Genomic DNA, 17,779 nt, shown 5'->3' on the forward strand with positions numbered 1-17,779 from the left:
CTGGCAGATCACCCTCAGATTCAGGAAGGTCTCCTGCCCGATGGGCTCCTTCCCCCAGGAGGGGGCAGGGCTGCCTTTGGAGTCACTGAGGGGCCCCCAGGCTCCCGGCTCCCTCAGCCTTTCCTGCCTTGGTGCCCCTGCCCCATTCCAGGAGACCAGGAGGCAGGACTTCGACCCTCCTGAGACCTGCCATGGGCCTTCCTCCCAGTGACCCTGGTGGGGGGGTGGTTTGCTGGGAGAGAAGATGGGATTTAGTGTCACCATTGTGCAGATGGGGAAACTGAGGCTCCATGGCCTCCAGGAGATGCTGTTAAAACCATGATCAGACCCCAGCAACTCTAGCCCCTGCCTGACTGGGTGACCTGGGCTGACCACCCCCACCACGTCTGTTTCTCCATGTGTAAGGAGGGTGTCTACACTCCATAGTCTCAGACATCTTTGACTATCCAGAGCCAGGGAGGTGAGACCCAAGGAGCTTGATATCCACCTTCCTTCCCTCTGCATTGTGTCCTCATTGTTGCCCTCCCCTTTGTGCTGTGCGCCTTTCTGGATTGCTCCTTGTTTTGGTTTGCTAAAGCTGCCAGAATGCAATATACCAGAAATGGGTTGGATTTTTCAATGGGGATTTATTAGGTTACAGATGTACAGTCCTAAAGGCATGAAAACGTTCAAATTAAGGCTTCAAGAGGAAGACACCTTCTCTGATGAAAGGCTGCTGTCATCTGGGGTTCCCTCTGTCACATGGGAAGGCACATGACAATGTCGGCTGGTCCTTCTCTCCTGGGCCCTGGTTTCAAAAATGGCTCTCTCTCTCTCTCTCACCAAATGTCTCTGGGTGCTTCTCTCTTAGCTTCTTTGAGCTCTCTGAGTTTCATCTGCCTTTTATCTTCTCATAGAGGACTCCGGGAAGGGGATTAAGACCCACCTTGAATGGACTGAGTCACATCTCCATGGAAACAACCCAATCAAAAGATCCCACCCAACAACAGGTCTGTACCCATAGGGGTGGAATAAGAGAACATGGCCTTTTATGGGGTACATAACATTCAAACGAGCATACACCATTGCATGGATGAGACAAATGAGGCTCCTCTGGCTGTAGGGAGAGGCCTCATCTCCTGGCTCCCCTGTATTCTGACTCGCCTGTTTGTCAACCTAGAGTGTTGGAACCACTGGGGATCAGCAGAGGAAATGGGTCTGCACACAGCCTTCCCAGGCGGCGCTAGTCTGGTGTTTAAAACCCCACAACTCCTGGCTCCTATCTCAACAGAAACTCAGGTAAAGTTACCCTCAGGCCCAGGCTCCCAGATGGAAGACAGGGATCTGCCAGTTCAGAAGGGCAGGGGCCCAGCCCAGGACAGGAGGAAGTGCCAGTCAGAGCTGTTTCCCATGGGGCCCTGGCCTCTAGGCAGGCATCAGGTGGTGGGCATGGCAGGAGGCTGGCAGACAGCTGTATTTGCTGGAGATACCCCAGCCACAATGAAATCAAAACCCCCTACCCACTTCCTGGTTTCTGTGAAGTCTGAGACATAATCTGTGAAGTAATGAGATGAAGATCCCTGGAAAAGGCCAAGGCTGCCAGGAAACTAGAGGGGTCTATGCCCACCTCTTGGGACCAGAAGTGTGCTCTGGTCGCCTGGGCTTGTCTGCCTCATTAAAGGGGCCCTTTCAAGTCAAGGAGGTGGGGACGAGCACAGGACATGAGGCCGAGGCCAAGGAGCAGATGGTGTGGCCATTTTCAGAGGTGAAGAATGCAAGGAAGAGCAGCCAGTGAGAGAGGAATTGAAAGTCCTGGATTGTCCTTGTTAGATTGGGACACCCAGGGCTGGAAAGGGCTGGGGGCAGCCTCCTTTCTCTTGGGCCAGCTCTCCCTGAGAAAAGTCCCAAAGCTAGGGGGACCCACGCAAACCCACCTACTCCACTTCCTTCCTTCTGGAAAGGCTTGCTGATCACCAGCTATGAGCCAGGCCTTGGGCTTGGCTACTGGATCAGGGATGGGGAGTGATGAGCAGTCATGGATGAGGGTCACCACCTCCAAGGGCTCATGGCCTCTGGGTCCAGACCAACTCATGCCCAATGAGTCCTCTCCAAAGCATAGGCAGAAATAAGTGCCAGGAAGAGACAATAGCAAGAGCCAAGCCAAGCTCCCAAGTTTAAGCTGGTAGAATCCCAAGCTCACAAGTCTAAGATGGTAGAGTCCTGACTCCCACCCTTGTTGATCAGGAGAAATGTCATCTGTAGAGCCGGGGAAAAGGTAAAGGTTTCTGCCTCCAGGGATGGGAAGAGGGGCACTTCAGGTGGTAGAGCCAGCATGGGCAGAGGCCAGAGGCCAGAGTGTAGGATCTGGGGCTGTTTAGGTGGGCACCAGGGAGCCTGAGGAAGGGGCTGGGAACTCTGGCTGTTTGTGGAAAGGTCAAGGTAGTTCCTCAACATTCATTCAACAAAAGTTTCCAACTATGTACAAGGTATTTGGTACTTTAGGCAATGAGGACTCAGTAGGGAGCAAGACAGATGAAGCCCTTGCTCTTAAGGAGCCTACACTCGAGTTGGGGGAGACTGGAAAACGAGAACATTATCAGATACTAACAGGTGCTCTGTGGAAGATTCTAACATATTCTAGGACCTGGGGGTGACTTTAGGTTGTGGGGCTAGGGAAGGCCATTTAAGCAGAGATCTAAGGGATGCAAATGTCAGGGGAAAGAGCATCCCAGGTAGAAGGAACAGCAAGTTCCAAAATGTGGCCCACATTATGGGGACAAAGAAAAGGGAAAGGGGGTGGGTGAGACCAGAGAAGCAGGCAGGGGCTTTGGAAGTCAGGCTAGGACTCATGGACTTTGTTCTTTGTGTGTTGGGAAATCATAGGAGGATTTTGAACTAGGGAGTGATTGTTTAAAAATCACTATGGCTTACAGTGCTGCAACCTCGTTATGGGGTATATACTTGGAAGATCTGAGAGCATGGACATTTGCACACTAGTGTTTGTGGTGGCAGTATTCACAATTTGCAATGAATGGAGGTGGCCTAAGGGTACATGGACTGATGAACAGAATGGTAGACTGTGGTGTATGCATACAATGGAATATTGAGCAGCTGCAAGAAGGAATGATGCTGTGAGCTACACAACTAGGTGGATATTGAGGACAGCATTTTGAGTGAAGCACGCCAGAAACGAAAAGACAAACATGATAATGCCTCACTAATATGGACTAACTATAATGTGTAAACGATGAGAATTGAATCATAGAGCACAGCTTATCAGGGGAACGCTTATTGCAATGGTCCCTACATTGTAAGCTCTTACAGCAGTCACATCTATTTCTGAGTTGTAATGGTTATCTCCAAATTCTGAGATGCTGAGTTCTTTATGTATAACCTGGTCGGTCTCTAGAACTTTGGGTATCTGTGTGACACCTGAAACTCAGAGTTAGAGCTTGGAAGCTATGAATGTCAGTATTACCTCATACAACAACTGTTAAAAAAGCTGAAAAAGAGTTCGACTTTCAATTAAAGATATGAATGAAGTGGATCTGGTTAGGACTCAGGCAAAACTGGGCAAAGGGTAAAGGATGATATTAACTTTGTTTTAAAACTTTAACTTCCGTGTTTTAAAACTTTAACTTCTGTGTGAGACCAAGGGAAGAGACGTTTACTTGATGCAGGGTCTATATTTTCTGTAGCACACTAAATAATTTAACTTGTATGGTCAGTTTATTCAAACAACATAATTACATGGAACTTTGAATAGGAAGTGAGATCTGGTAGGTTTGTACAGGTTAGTGTGAAATCCCAATACATCCCAGAGTAATTTGGGCAGAGAATAAAAATGTATTGCAGGGACCCTTGAGGAACTAGGGGAAAATGTGAAATGTGGGTCTTCCCCATTTGGGTTATTCCTGATAGTCTCAGAAGCACTGGGGACTGCCAATTTAGTAGGCTGAGCCCTTGATCTTGGGGCTTGCCCTTATGAAGCTTGTTACTAGAAAGGAGAGGCTAAGCCTACTTATAATGGTGCCTAAGAGTCTCCCCCAGAGAATCTCTTTGTTGCTCAGATGTAGCCTCTCTAAGCCCACTCAGCAGGTGATCTCACTGTCCTTCCCCCTACGTGGGACCTGACTCCCAGGGTTGTGAATTCCCCTGGCAACACTGGATATGACTCCCGGGGATGAATCCGGACCCAACATCGTAGGATTGAGAACATCTTGACCAAAAAGGGGATGCAAAATGAAACAAAATAAAGTTTCGCTGGCTGAGAGATTGCAAATGGAGTCGAGAGGTCACTCTGGAGGGCATTCTTATGTGCCATGTAAGAATAGCTAGAAGGAAATACCTGAAACTGTTGAACTGCAACCCAGTAGCCTTGATTCTTGAAGACAATTGCATAACTATATAGCTTACACGGTGTGACTGTGTGATTGTGAAAACCTTGTGGCTCACACTCCCTTTTTCCAGTGTATGGACAGATAAGTAGAAAAATGGGAACAAAAACCAAATTAAAAATGGGGTGAGATGGGGGGTGTTCTAGTTTGCTAATATTGCCGAAATGCAAAACACCAGAAATGGATTGGCTTTTAAAAAAGGGGGTTTAATTTAGTTATACAGTTACAGTCTTAAGGCCATAAAGTGTCCAAGGCAATGCATCAACAATCAGGTACCTTCGCTGGAGGATGGCCAGTGGTGTCTGGAAAACCTCTGTTAGCTGGGAAGGCACATGGCTGGCGTCTGCTCCAAGTTCTGGTTTCAAAATGGCTTTCTCTCAGGACGTTCCTCTCTAGGCTTCAGCTCTCAAAAATGTCGCTCTTAGTTGCTCTTGGGGCCTTTGTCCTCTCTTAGCTTCTCTGGAGCAAAAGTCTGCTTCCAAAGGCTGTCTCCAAAATGTCTCTGTAAGCTGAAGCTCCTCTCTCAGTTCCAGTGCATTCTTCAGTGTGTCCCTCTTGGCTGTAGCAAGCTTGCTCCTCCTGTCTGTGCTCCAGTAATTCAATTCAGACCCACCCTGAATGGGTGGGGCAACACCTCCATGGAAATTATCCAACCAAAGGTCTTGTCCACAGTTGATTGAATCATATCTCCATGGAAGTGCCCAAAGGATTCCAAAATCTAATCAACACTAATATGTCTGCCCACACAAGATTGCATCAAAGATAATGGTGTTTTGGGGGACATAATACATTCAAACCGGCATGGGGGGGAGGGGGGATGGAATGCTTTAGGTGTTCTTTTTAACTTTTATTTTTAGTCTTCTTAATTTTGGGGGGGGTGGGGGTGGAGTAAGGAAAATGTTCAAAAATTGATTGTGGTGATAAATGTGCAACTATATGATAGTACTGTGAATAATTGATTGTACACTGTGGAAGATTGTATAGTATGTGAATATATCTCAATAAAACTGAATTTTAAAAAAAGAGAGAAAAAATAATACAATTATATAAATGTGCTTTCATCAGTTATAACAAATGTACCGTACCAATGCAAGATACTAATAATAGGGTGGTATATGGGAATCTGGTATTTAATGCATGATTGTTCTTTAAACCCACAACTTCTCTAATTAAAAAAAAAAAAAAAAGATTAAAAAAAATCACTATGGCTCCTGCATGGAGATTGAATTGTGGAGGCCAAGAGACCAGGGCAGTGACAGTTGAAGGGGTCTAGTGGGAGACGATAGTGGCCAGGGCTGGGGTGCTCACTGGGAGGTGGTGGGAAGGGAGCATTTGGGAATGCTGTTTGGAGGCAGGACCCACAGGTGACAGGTTGGCTGTGGGTGTGAGGGAGAAAGTTGTCGAAGCAGCTTTTTAGTCCTTGGCTTGAACTGAAAGGTGTGGCGGTTTCCAGTAGAGGAGATAGCTGAGGAGAGCAGGCTGGTGTGAGTGAAGTCCAGGGTCCTAGGATTGGGATGCCTGGGGCTGGATAGAGCTGGAGGCCCCAAGGAAGTACTTGCCATATTTAAGTCTGGAGTTCCAGATAGAGGGCCCCCAGGCTCCGAACAGGGAAAGATTTTATCTGTCTTCATGGTAGAGATGTGTTGCCTCTGTGCAAGGGGTAAAGTCCCCCTCTCCCCCCAGAAATCCAGAGATTTAAATGAGCCAGTCACTTGGATGGCCCAGGCCGGGCGAAGGCAGGGCCTGGTTGGGAGGGACCCTGCTGTCAAAGCCTCCCCCGTATTTGCCCAGTGAGCCAGTTTCACCTCGCCCCACCCCAATGCTAGAGAAGCAAGTTGCTTAGATGGAGTCAGAGCCATGACCCCAGCTGGGGGTGGAAAGTGTTGCCATGGAACCCCTAGAGCCCAGCCGTCCAAGTGATCCTCTGTCCACCCTAACCTGGCCTGATGCTATCCTGATGAGACCCTATCACGGGTTATAGTGCACCTTCAGAGGATCTGGGAGCCCTTTCTCTCCACCATCACCAGTTAGCTGTGCATCCCTTGGCAAGCCCCACACCTCTGGGCCTTGGCCTCTCCATTCAAGGTAGTTGGAGGATTAACTCTCTGAGCCACTAACCTTCAGTGTCAGGGTCATCTGCCAATGCAAAAGCCAGCTCTGTCCACACCTGTCACGTCTTCAGCCGAGCCTTGGCTCCCACTCAGGCAGGACAGCCAGAACCACGGGGCTGTGAGGGCTGCTGTTCCTGCAGGTGTCCCTCTGCCTCCACCATACCCTGGAGGTCCCTGCTCTCCGAGGTCCGCTCCTGACAGACAGGCAGTCACTCCTGGGCACCCTCTCTGCACGTCCCCTCTCCCACCACCACTGCCACAGCCTTCCTCCTGGCAACCCCCTCCTCCCTCTTTGATGCCAAACACATTACAGGATAATTAAGTAAAAATAGGCCTTCCAACTAGGGTAGCTCATTAAGGCCTAATTAAGTTAATTAGTTCCAGGTGTAGATGGCGAGGCTGGTGTGCGGCTTGCTGTTGTTTGCTGTAATTGCGTTTTTGCGGCAGTGGTGGTGGCGGTGATGGCGGTGGCAGAGGCAGCAGCTTCCTCCCGAGGCCTGGAGGTCTGCCAGGGAATTCAGGAGCTGCTGCCCAGCTGGGAGGGGCAGGCCAGGGTCTGGAGTGGCCTGGCAGGCCCGGAACACCCGAGGAGAGCGGTGCCTGGAGGTTCAAGGTATCCCCGGCCCAGGGAGACCTTCTGGCATACCTGCCCACTCTCTGCGGGGGTGAGGGGGTGTGGTGTACAAAGCCACACATGGATGTCTCCCCTCTGGCAGAGTAGCTCAAGTCCCCCCATCCCACTGTGGTCCCCAGGAAAGACTGGAAAATGGCTTTTCTGAAGTGGAACATATGACCCAGAGGCAGTGGGTGAGACCTAAATCACTCCATCCATTTGACTTGAATCCCTAGTTCCTGTCCCTTCCTGGCAGGTGTGGGTCTTTTAGCGCCACCCTCCCTTTGTGGTTCAGGGCAGGAGCAGAGCTACACAAGTCTGGGTCTCCGTGGGGTACCTGCTGGCCCCTTCAGTCTCCCTGAAACCACTTCCTGTGAGAATTGCTGTGGCTTCTGGACCAAGCTGACCCTGGGGCCCCTGCCTGTGTATGGCAGCTGTCCCAACCCTGGTCACTCATTCATTCATTCATTCATTCATTCACTTGGCTGTCGTTCACTGAGCATCTACCCCGTGCCAGGCAGCAGAGCTGAGTGAGATGGTTGGATCCTGCTCATGGCACCTGCGGTCTTTCCGAAGAGACAGACACGTCAATAGCTCTTGCTACTCTGTTTTGCCATGGCTATGGGAGCACAGGGTGCTTAACCTGACCTGGGAGGAAAGATGTCTGAGCTGCAGTGAATGTGATCTGGGGAGGGGGAGGGCAGGATGTTCCAGGCAGAGAAAAGCTTAAGTGCAGAGGCTGGAGCCTGGAAGGCCAAGGAAGAGGAGACAAAGGTCATGTGGATTAGGAGAGGAGTGGGTGGATTTGAGGGATATTTAGTAGAGCTGATGGGACTTAGTGCACTGGTTGGGTGTAAGGGGTAAGGAAGGAGGAGGCTGTCAGGGCCCCAGGGAGCGGTTTTGGGAGTGGGGTGGGCCTCTGAGACATCCCCACAGGGCCAGGACTAGGGTGAGCCAAGTGAAGTGCCTAAGATGAAAATTTTGAGGTACTCACTCAGAGGCTTGGGTTCCCACCTGTGCCCTGTCCCTGCCCCCGTGAAATTTCTCACTAAGAAAGACAACTCAGAGAGTTGAAGCCCCCCCTCCCCTGGAGGCAGGACAAAAGGGGGATAGTTGTGGACAGGGGGTGCCTCCCTCTATATTTCAATCCTCCCTGGGAGTGGCTGCCCTCTCTGCCACCTCTGGGGCTGAGGTAGGGCCGGGATTGACACCTTAGAGTCTCACATGCTCTGGACAGGCACGCCAGTTCCATTCTCATGCCTGAGCGACAGGTACCCAACCAGCTTCACCTTGCATGCCTCCTAGGATGGGGAGCTTCCTGCTACTGGGCAGCCTAGTCCCTTGGCTTGGACCAGTGTAAAAATCTGAGCTCAAATCTGCCATGTACTATCTTCTACCTAAGTAACTCCAGCTCTGCCCAGGTAGGTTTGCTAATCCCCTTTCCCCAAACAGCTTAACCTCTCTGAGTCTCATTGTCCTCACCTATGAAGTGGGAAAAGATAATAACCACCACCTACTAGGGCTGGTGTGAGGGTTATGTGTATAAACCTCATGGCATGTGGTCATTTCTCAGCGATTGAGTACTAAACGATAATGATGGTGAATGGCTACAGAGAGGACACTGTTCTCCTTGAGGGGTGCAGTCACACTTGGGGCTCCAGCACCCACCTGCTGGCCTCAGGTAGCAGATCCTGCTGCCACTCCCCCTTGCACCCAGCCCAGACACAGAGCTAATCCCAGAGGGAGATGTTCACAGGTAAGATGAAGTGGTATCTCCTTGGGGTGACAGAACCACGTCGAGATGTGGGCCCTGCCCCTGCTGGTGTTGAAACGATTCTCTGCTCAGCATTCACTCAAGCCAGAGGAGCAGAGCCAGCCTCAGCCTCAGCTGGTCCCCCTGCTCCTCAAGTCTGACATTCAAGGGGACCAGTAGTGGCTGAGAAGGGGGGGCATGGACCCACCCTGACTGAGCTGTCTGCTTCAAGGCACCTCTGGGGTGTATTGTCAGACCCTGTCTTGGCTGTGAGTTGGCCTTGGTGGTCTGCCTTGAACCTGCGGAGTCTGGGGGGGTCTGTGGAGCCTGTGGAGCCTCAGACCCCTGGACCCCTTGGAGGTGTTGTGGACCTACAGAAGCTCACTTCAAACACACATGTTGTGTGGATCGTTGTCCAGGGTGCCCAGATTCCCCCCAGGAGACTGCAGGTAGTGAGCCTGGGGTAGTGAGCCTCTGGTTCCCCTCAAAGGTCAGAAGAGACAGCCCAAGGAAGAAGGACAAATGGTAAGGCAGCCTAGCCTCGAAAGGTGTCCTGCTACTTACTCTCCTTCCATGACAGCAAAACTGGCCCTTTCCCCAGGGTCTCTGCTTCTGCTCAGAGCTCCCCTATTGAAAATCAGAGCTTATCTCAAGGGGAATGCTTTAGACTTAGAAGGGACAGCCATGAGCATTCTCTCCGACTCCTGGTGACCCAGGACCTCCTGATTCCTTCTGAGGGAGAGAGCACCCCAGGTGGAGGGACCCATAGGTGCCCAGAGCAACGAAGCAGGTGGCTATTTAGGGAATGACAACTTGTGGGTGGGCCAGGGTGATGCTGGGAGAGCAGGCAGTGTGGGGTTCTTCTAGGGGTCTGCAGGGAGCCGGTATCACAGGATGATTTCTCTACTGAGGAATCTGATAATGAGAAGGCTGATTCCTTCTCTTCATGCTGCTCTCATACACCACCTGATGTTTTCTGTTCTGATAGTGAAAAACTAGTTATTCCTTCTGATATAGAAGCATATTTAACAGAACTTTTGCTTAAAAACACTCAAGTACAATTTCCAAATGATGAAAAATGGAAAGGCCTTACTGTAATAACTGGGACAGATGTTTCATACCCTTTAAGTCCCATATTAGAAAATTATACTGAAGGAGAGGCTAAACAGTTAAAAAAGCTGTGAATATTTTCAAAAAAGCAAAAAGGTGCCCTAAACCTTCTCAGATATAGATAACATGTAATCACTTGGTCCTCTGTGAAAGCAGGATGGGCTGCAGCTGTTACTTTAATCATAAATAAGTCGTAAATAATGTAGCAAGGTGGAATACAGTCCTAATCAAATATATGTTTATCAACATGATGTAATGGCTAAACTAATCATAAAATAAAGTGAAAAACTATATTAATAAGTTAGAGACAAGTAATAATAATCTGTTTTCTAATTTTTATGCAAGTAAAAGTATGTTATATTGCTCTTACAGAAATCATAGCTTAATTAGTAAAAATATGATCAGTAGAGATTTTACAGGCATTCAAAGCTAAGTCTCTGGTAATGTGGATACCCTCCTTTGATCTTCAACCACTCATGGATTGAGAGGCTTTGCTTTGTGAGATATTCGTGTTCATAAAGCATCGTTTAATGTAAAAATAAAATATAGCTTAAAGTTACTCTAAATCAAAACGCTATAAATTCTCTGTAACTGGAACAAGGGGAAGCTCTCTGATCTTATGTCCAGCTGCATCTAGAGGAGTGGGGGGTCCCAGGCTTGGTAATGTATCAATTAATTTTTACATTGTAAACTTGTTCCTTTTACCTTAAGTGCTCCTTTTAGCAAAAATGTGTTCAAGGTAAATTCTTGTCTAGCGCACTTTTAAACTCCTGCCTGTCCCTATACTCTTTTTTTTTTTTAATCTTCATTTTATTGAGATATATTCACATACCATGCAGTCATACAAAACAAATCGTACATTCGATTGTTCACAGTACCATTACGTAGTTGTACATTCATCACCTAAATCAATCCCTGACACCTTCATTAGCACACACACAAAAATAACAAGAATAATAATTAAAGTAAAAAAGAGCAATTGAAGTAAAAAAGAACACTGGGTACCTTTGTCTGTTCGTTTGTTTGTTTCCTTCCCCTATTTTTCTACTCATCCATCCATAAACTAGACAGAGGGGAGTGTGGTCCTTATGGTTTTCCCAATCCCATTGTCACCCCTCATAAGCTACATTTTTATACAATTGTCTTCGAGATTCATGGGTTTTGGGTTGTAGTTTGATAGTTTCAGGTATCTACCACCAGCTACCCCAATTCTTTAGAACCTAAAAAGGGTTGTCTAAATTGTGCGTAAGAGTGCCCACCAGAGTGACCTCTCGGCTCCTTTTGGAATCTCTCTGCCACTGAAGCTTATTTCATTTCCTTTCACATCCCCCTTTTGGTCAAGAAGATGTTGTCTGTCCCACGATGCCAGGTCTACATTCCTCCCCGGGAGTCATATTCCACGTTGCCAGGGAGATTCACTCCCCTGGGTGTCAGATCCCATGTAGAGGGGGGGGCAGTGATTTCACCTTTCAAGTTGGCTTAGCTAGAGAGAGAGGGCCACATCTGAGCAACAAAGAGGCATTCGGGAGGAGGCTCTTAGGCACAATTATAGGGAGGCCTAGCCTCTCCTTTGCAGCAACCGTCTTCCCAAGGGTAAAACCTACAGTAGAGGGCTCAACCCATCAAACCACCAGTCCCCTATGTCTGTGGTGATGTTAGCAACCATGGAGGTGGCGTAGGCCAATAACCCTGCATTCTCCACAGGCTCCTCAAGGGGGCACTACATATTTTTTTCCTTTTTTTCTTTTCTTTTTTTTTTAACCTTTTCTTCCTTTTTAAATCAACTGTATGAAAAAAAAATTATAAAAAAAAAGAAAAAAGAAAAACATACAATAAAAGAACATTTCAAAGAGACCATAACAAGGGAGTAAGAAAAAGACAACTAACCTAAGATAACTGCTTTACTTCCAACCTGTTCCTAATTTACCCCAAGAAAGTTACATAATATAGCAACATTTCTGTGAACTTGTTCCTACTATATCCATCAGAAATTAACAGACCATAATCATTCCTGGGCATCCCCAGAACGTTAAATAGCATATCTGTTCTTCTTGGATTACTGTTCCCCCTTCCTTAATTTCTCTCTATTGCTAGTTCCCCTACATTCTACATTATAAACCATTCGTTTTACATTTTTCAAAGTTCACATTAGTGGTAGCATATAATATTTCTCTTTCTGTGCCTGGCTTATTTCGCTCAGCATTATGTCTTCAAGGTTCATCCATGTTGTCATATGTTTCACGAGGTCGTTCCTTCTTACTGCCGTGTACTATTCCATCGTGTGTATATACCACATTTTATTTATCCACTCATCTGTTGAAGGACATTTGGGTTGTTTCCATCTCTTGGCAATTGTGAATAATGCTGCTATGAACATTGGCGTGCAGATATCTGTTCATGTCACTGCTTTCCGATCTTCCGGGTATATACCGAGAAGTGCAATTGCTGGATCGAATGGTAACTTTATTTCTAGTTTTCTAAGGAGCTGCCAGACTCACTTCCAGAGTGGCTGAACCATTATACAGTCCCACCAACAATGAATAAGAGTCCCAGTTTCTCCACATCCCCTCCAGCATTTGTAGTTTCCTGTTTGTTTAATGGCAGCCATTCTAATCGGTGTTAGATGGTATCTCATTGTGGTCTTAATTTGCATCTCTCTAATAGCTAGTGAAGCTGAACATTTTTTCATGTGTTTCTTGGCCCCTATACTCTTAATTGAGTGGGAGGTTACTTGGTGAAGCCCAAACCCATTGAATTACGACCGGATTAGACTGAGGCCTTTTCTAACAGTGAGTATAGATTTGAGGTGTAAAGAGATGAACCCGTGACACCGGCATTATGCAGAGTAGGACTTACTTCACTCTGATCCTGTTGGGGCTCTGAGAGAAGAGACTCCCCCAAAGCCACATAGCCAGTAGGGCCTGGGTTAGGATGGGACGGGGCAGGCTACCACCGGCTTCCTCCCACCTCTGCCACAAGGCGACAGTGGGCTCCTCCCTGTAGGGGTGTCAGCAGGACGGAACACCGTGGGGCTCCATTTACTGTTTCACTGGGGGCCTGATGAGGCCTGGAGGTCCCGGGCCCCCAGCAATTCTGGCTCTGCCATCTGTTCACTGTGGGCATGATCCAGGCCAAGGCTCAGCTTTGCTCTGTGCCTCAGTTTCTCCCAGTTGTACAAGCACCTAATGCTCTGGTATGACACATGCTTTCCTGCGTCCCAGAGCCACAGTGCATGAGGGGAGCGGCATCATCCCCAGCTCCATTCCTGGATGGGAAAATGAGGCCCAGAGAGGGGACAGGAGGGCCTGGGGCCCGGGTCACTCCCAGGCCCACAGGCCAGCTCTGAAATTGTGGCCAGCAGCCAGGAGAGGAGGCAGCAGGGGGTCGATGGCCAGCAAAGCCCAGGCTTCTTGCATCTCCGGTTTTCTTGAGCCCTCCCTCCAGCCCCCCTTTGCCTTGAGACCACATCTCCATCCCAGCTGAATATGTCCTACAGCAAACCCCCCCAACTGTCCCACACAATTATGGCTGGTCACAAAAGCTAGACCATGACCAGACAAAGGGACAGGGATGAAAGTGCTTGTTGTCATGGCAACCTGGCTGCTGGGACCCAGGGGAGGGGTCTGGCTGTGTGCCTGTGCCCAGGCATCCGGACCACCTCTGAGCATGAGCCAGGATGGCCCAGGAACTCACTGGGAAGCCCCTCTTGCCCCAGGCCCACCAGAGCCAGGCACACAATGACAACCTCACCCCCTCCACCAGCAGCACCTGCTTCCTGGGCCTCCCCCTGTGGCCCCATTATCCTGCACCTGCTGCCCCGCACCACACCTGCTCCCAGGCCCAGGCACCCTCCTGAAGGCACTCCCTGCCCATCTCCAGGACCAGCTGCCTGCTCAGAGCGCCATCTAAAATGAGCTGTGGAGCCAGGAGCTGTAGCACGGGGGGACACCGGGCAGGGGCAGAGGGTCCAGAGGCCAAGCAGCTCTCTCTGACCAGCAGCATGTGTGCCCAGGACAAGTCCTCTACTTCGGGGCCTCAGCCTCTACCACTGTAAAATGGGAGCAGCCATTCTGCCCTCAGGGCTTCCATAGGTTAGTTTCTCGCTTCTTAGCAGGAGATCTGAGGCCAGGATATCCCCAGAACTGGGTCAGGGCAGACCGTCAGGTTGGGAAAGAGAGAAGCAGGGTGTCTTGGGTCCATGCTTCTGGGGCATCCCCTGTCAGAACACACAGAGACCTGAACCCGCTCTTTTTTTTTAATGTAATTTTATTGAGATATATTTACATGCCATACAATCCATCCAAAGTATACAATCAATGGCTCACAGTGTCATCACATAGTTGTGCATTCATCACCATGATCATCTCCAGAACATTTGCATTACTCTAGAAAAAAGAAAGAAAAAGAAACAAGAAAACCCCAAACATCCCATACCTCCCCCCCCCCATCCCCTGCCTTATTCACCACTAGTATCATGCTCTACCCAATTTTAAGACTTACAATAGAGGTAGCTGAACCTGCTCTTGCACTCTTAGAGTCACTGCTTGGGAATGGAGATGGCATTTCCTGGAGGCCCCTCAAAAGCAACAAAGGAACTGAGCAGAGGGATGATGTTCCGTCAGTGCCAGGGTCTTAAGAAACCTGTTAGGAGTTTTTGGGGAAGATGAGGACACCAGGGCAGGGATCCCCACAGGAGGAGTGGGTGCTGCTGGAAGAAGGCCTGGGAGCCCCTGGTCATCTGACTGTCCATTCCTTCTACAGAGCAGTAAATGAGGTCCTGGGAACTACTGATGTCTGTGGTCTATTAGGCAGACCCCTCCCCCCTGTTCCCAGCCTCCCCCACCAATTGGGGAAATAAAGAAGAACAAGGGGGGAGAAGGAATGGGAGGCCACGGCAGCCAGCCCCTCACTTCATGGAGGAGGTGGGATTCCCACAACAACTGGGCTTTGTCTTGTGGCCTATATTCTAGTGGCTTCTGACACCTTGCTGGGCCCCCAGGCTAGCCACAGGCAGCCCAGGTTCCCATCCCACTCTGCAGAAACCTTGGATGAGGCCCCTCCTATTTTGGGACCTCAGTTTGCTACTGGGAGTTTGGTGAGGGGCAGGTTGCCAAGAGACTATCGGCTCCTAGAACCCCAAATCTCATCACTACCACCCCAGGCCAAAGCAGGCAGGCTGTTTGGAAGGCAGGAGGGGAGGACAGCTGCTCAACTCTCTGGTAATGAGGAAAATCCCTCATGACAGAGTTGTTGGGAGTTTGTATTACTCTGTGTCCCAGGGATCTGGCAAGGGCATGGTTTGCCAGGGATGGAGGGACTTGGGGCAGGGAAACTGCCCTGGTGTCCTTCAAACCACCCTGCACAGGTGACCCAGTGTGGGGCTGGCCAAGGTTTATGCTCCCACTATGCAGATGGAAAAACTGAGACCTAGCAAGGGAAGAGACTTGTCCAGCAACTGTGTGACAGAACCTAGGCCTCCTGCCCCTATCCACAGCCCTTTCCAGGGGTCAGTGAAAGGTCAGGATGGCAGGGCCTGATGCCCAAAGCAGCCAGTCCTGAGAGGAGAGGTGGGTGGGAGGCCTGGTATTCTAGTTTGCTAATGCTGCCAGAATGCAAAACACCAGAAATGGATTGGCTTTTATAAAAGGGGGTTTATTTGGTTACACAGTTACAGTCTTAAGGCCATAAAGTGTCCAAGGTAACACATCAGCAATCAGGTACCTTCATTGGAGGATGGCCAATGGTGTCCAGAAAACCTCTGTTAGCTGGGAGGGCGCATGGCTGGCGTCTGCTCCAAAGTTCTGGTTTCAAAATGGCTTTCTTCCAGGATGTTCCTCTCTAGGCTGCAGTTCCTCAAAAATGTCACTCTTAGTTGCACTTGGTATATTTGTCCTCTCTCAGCTTTTCCGGAGCAAGAGTCTGCTTTCAACGGCCGTCTTCAAAGTGTCTCTCATCTGCAGCTCCTGTGCTTTCTTCAAAGTGTCCCTCTTGGCTGTAGCTCCTCTTCAAAATGTCACTCACAGCTGCAGCTGCACTGAGTTCCTTTTGTTATGTCAGCTCATTTATATGGCTCCACTGATCAACTTAAACCCACCCTGAATGGGTGGAGCGACACCTCCATGGAAATTAGCCAATCAGAGTCATCACCCACAGCTGGGTCGGGTGCATTCCAAAGAAACACTCAAAGAATTACAATCTAATCAACACTGATAACGTCTGCCCACACAAGATTACATTAAAGATAATGGCGTTTGGGGGACACAATATATTAAACTGGCACACCTGGCCTCCTGGAAGGTGGGTCACATGCCCATGCTGGAGTCACCGACTCTCCCAAGAGACCATTCAGCTGATGCTCACCTGCTGCTCACCTGGTGCATGAGCGCTCCTTGGGGCCGAGGGGAAATCTCAGGTGCTCAGAGCTCCAGATCCAAGAGTCTAATTATCATCAACTGCTTCCTGTGGAGCATCCTAGGCCCCACTGGAAATGTCCTGGGAGAGATGTCACTGTTTCAGGTATCACTGGGAGCTTCAGCCTGGCAGGTTGAGGCAAGGGGAGATCTTTTCCTGGCTGCTGCCCCTGGGGAGCAGAGCCTCAGCCTCCCAGACCCTTTCCCTGAGTGCTGTCTAGGGTTGCAGATCAGAGGGAAGTGGGCTGGGGAAGAGATGTGAGGGTCTGATCATGCACAGCTGGGTTGGTGTCAGTAGCCACCATCTTCAGGGCTGCCATGGGCTGCTCTGTCTCCCCGTCAATACCTAAGGGTCCTTCCTGGACTGCTGGACTTGCAGTGCTGCTGGGAAAAGCAGCACCCCCTGATCCCTGCTGCTCAAGCCCACTTTGAGTTGGGGGACACAGCAGTAAGCATCACATGACTCCTACAAAGTGTTACAGACCATTGTTCTCGCCCCCTGAGGTGAGTGTGAGTGTGTTCTGTAGGCTGAGGCAATCAGGGTGGGCTTCCTGAGGAGGTGTGGCCTGAGCTAGGAATGGAAAATTGGAAGGAAAACAGAAAGAAGGAGATGCCAGTTGGACAGCTCCACAGTACTAAAGATGGCAAAGGGATTGGGCTGGGGACTGGGCTGGGAGCAGGGCTTTTAGGACTGACTGTCCATTCCTGAACCAGTGGTCTCCAGACCTCCAGCTTCCCAGGGAATCTTTTCTATTCCTCCTTTCCAAACTCTGGGCTCTCAAGGTCTTGTCTGTCAAGCTGATCATGTGGCTCAAAGAAGCATTAATTTGTCTCCATTTATTCCTCAAAGAAGGTACTGGTCAGAGCTGCTGAGGCCGACTGACAATGGCAGGCAAAGTAAGGGTCAGGGTAGGCCTGGTGGGTGGGGCAGAATCCTGGCCCTTGCCCAGCCCCCTCCCTGACGCCCTTCATGCATGAGCATGAGCAGCAGCTCAGAGACCCTGGCTTAGCCAATAACAGGGCGATCCTGGGGGCCCGAGAGGCCAGCTAGGGGCAGGTGGGGGGCGACTCCAGCCACCCCATCTGGAAGCCTGCCGCCCTTGGTTCTGGCTGGCTGGCTACATGAAGGGCGCATCTGCACCATCCCTACTGCCGCCCATTCATTCCAGGCTTTCATCTCTGCAGCCAGTGAAGCATTACTCCCTGCACTGGTGCTGCCTGCAGGAATGCACAGGGGCGGGGGGAGCCCAGGCCTGCCAGGCCCTGAGACCCCTCTCTGCCCAAAGGGCCTGGGCCTGGGCCAGGGAACCTGAGCAGTCTACCTGCCCCAGGCCCTGAGCTCCCAGGCCACCAGAGAGGCTCCAAGCAAGAGACGGGCGCCCTCCTCACTCTGCCTGAGTGGCCAT

The 17,779-nt window shown here is 49.9% G+C and overlaps 1 protein-coding gene across 1 annotated transcript in view; it reads left to right on the forward strand.

Moving 5' to 3' along the window:
* Positions 1–937: 937 nt before the first annotated feature.
* Positions 938–17,779, forward strand: part of DNAH1 (dynein axonemal heavy chain 1) — a 104,789-nt gene continuing 87,947 nt past the window's right edge. The window contains exons 1-2 of the mRNA XM_037797756.1: positions 938–989; positions 1,160–1,278. Of these exons, the coding sequence (XP_037653684.1) occupies positions 951–989; positions 1,160–1,278 (158 nt within the window). The 5' untranslated portion in view covers positions 938–950. The remainder of the gene's footprint in view (positions 990–1,159; positions 1,279–17,779) is intronic.

The sequence above is a fragment of the Choloepus didactylus genome, chromosome 1 (genome assembly GCF_015220235.1).
Source record: "Choloepus didactylus isolate mChoDid1 chromosome 1, mChoDid1.pri, whole genome shotgun sequence".
NCBI classification, from domain to species: domain Eukaryota; kingdom Metazoa; phylum Chordata; class Mammalia; order Pilosa; family Megalonychidae; genus Choloepus; species Choloepus didactylus.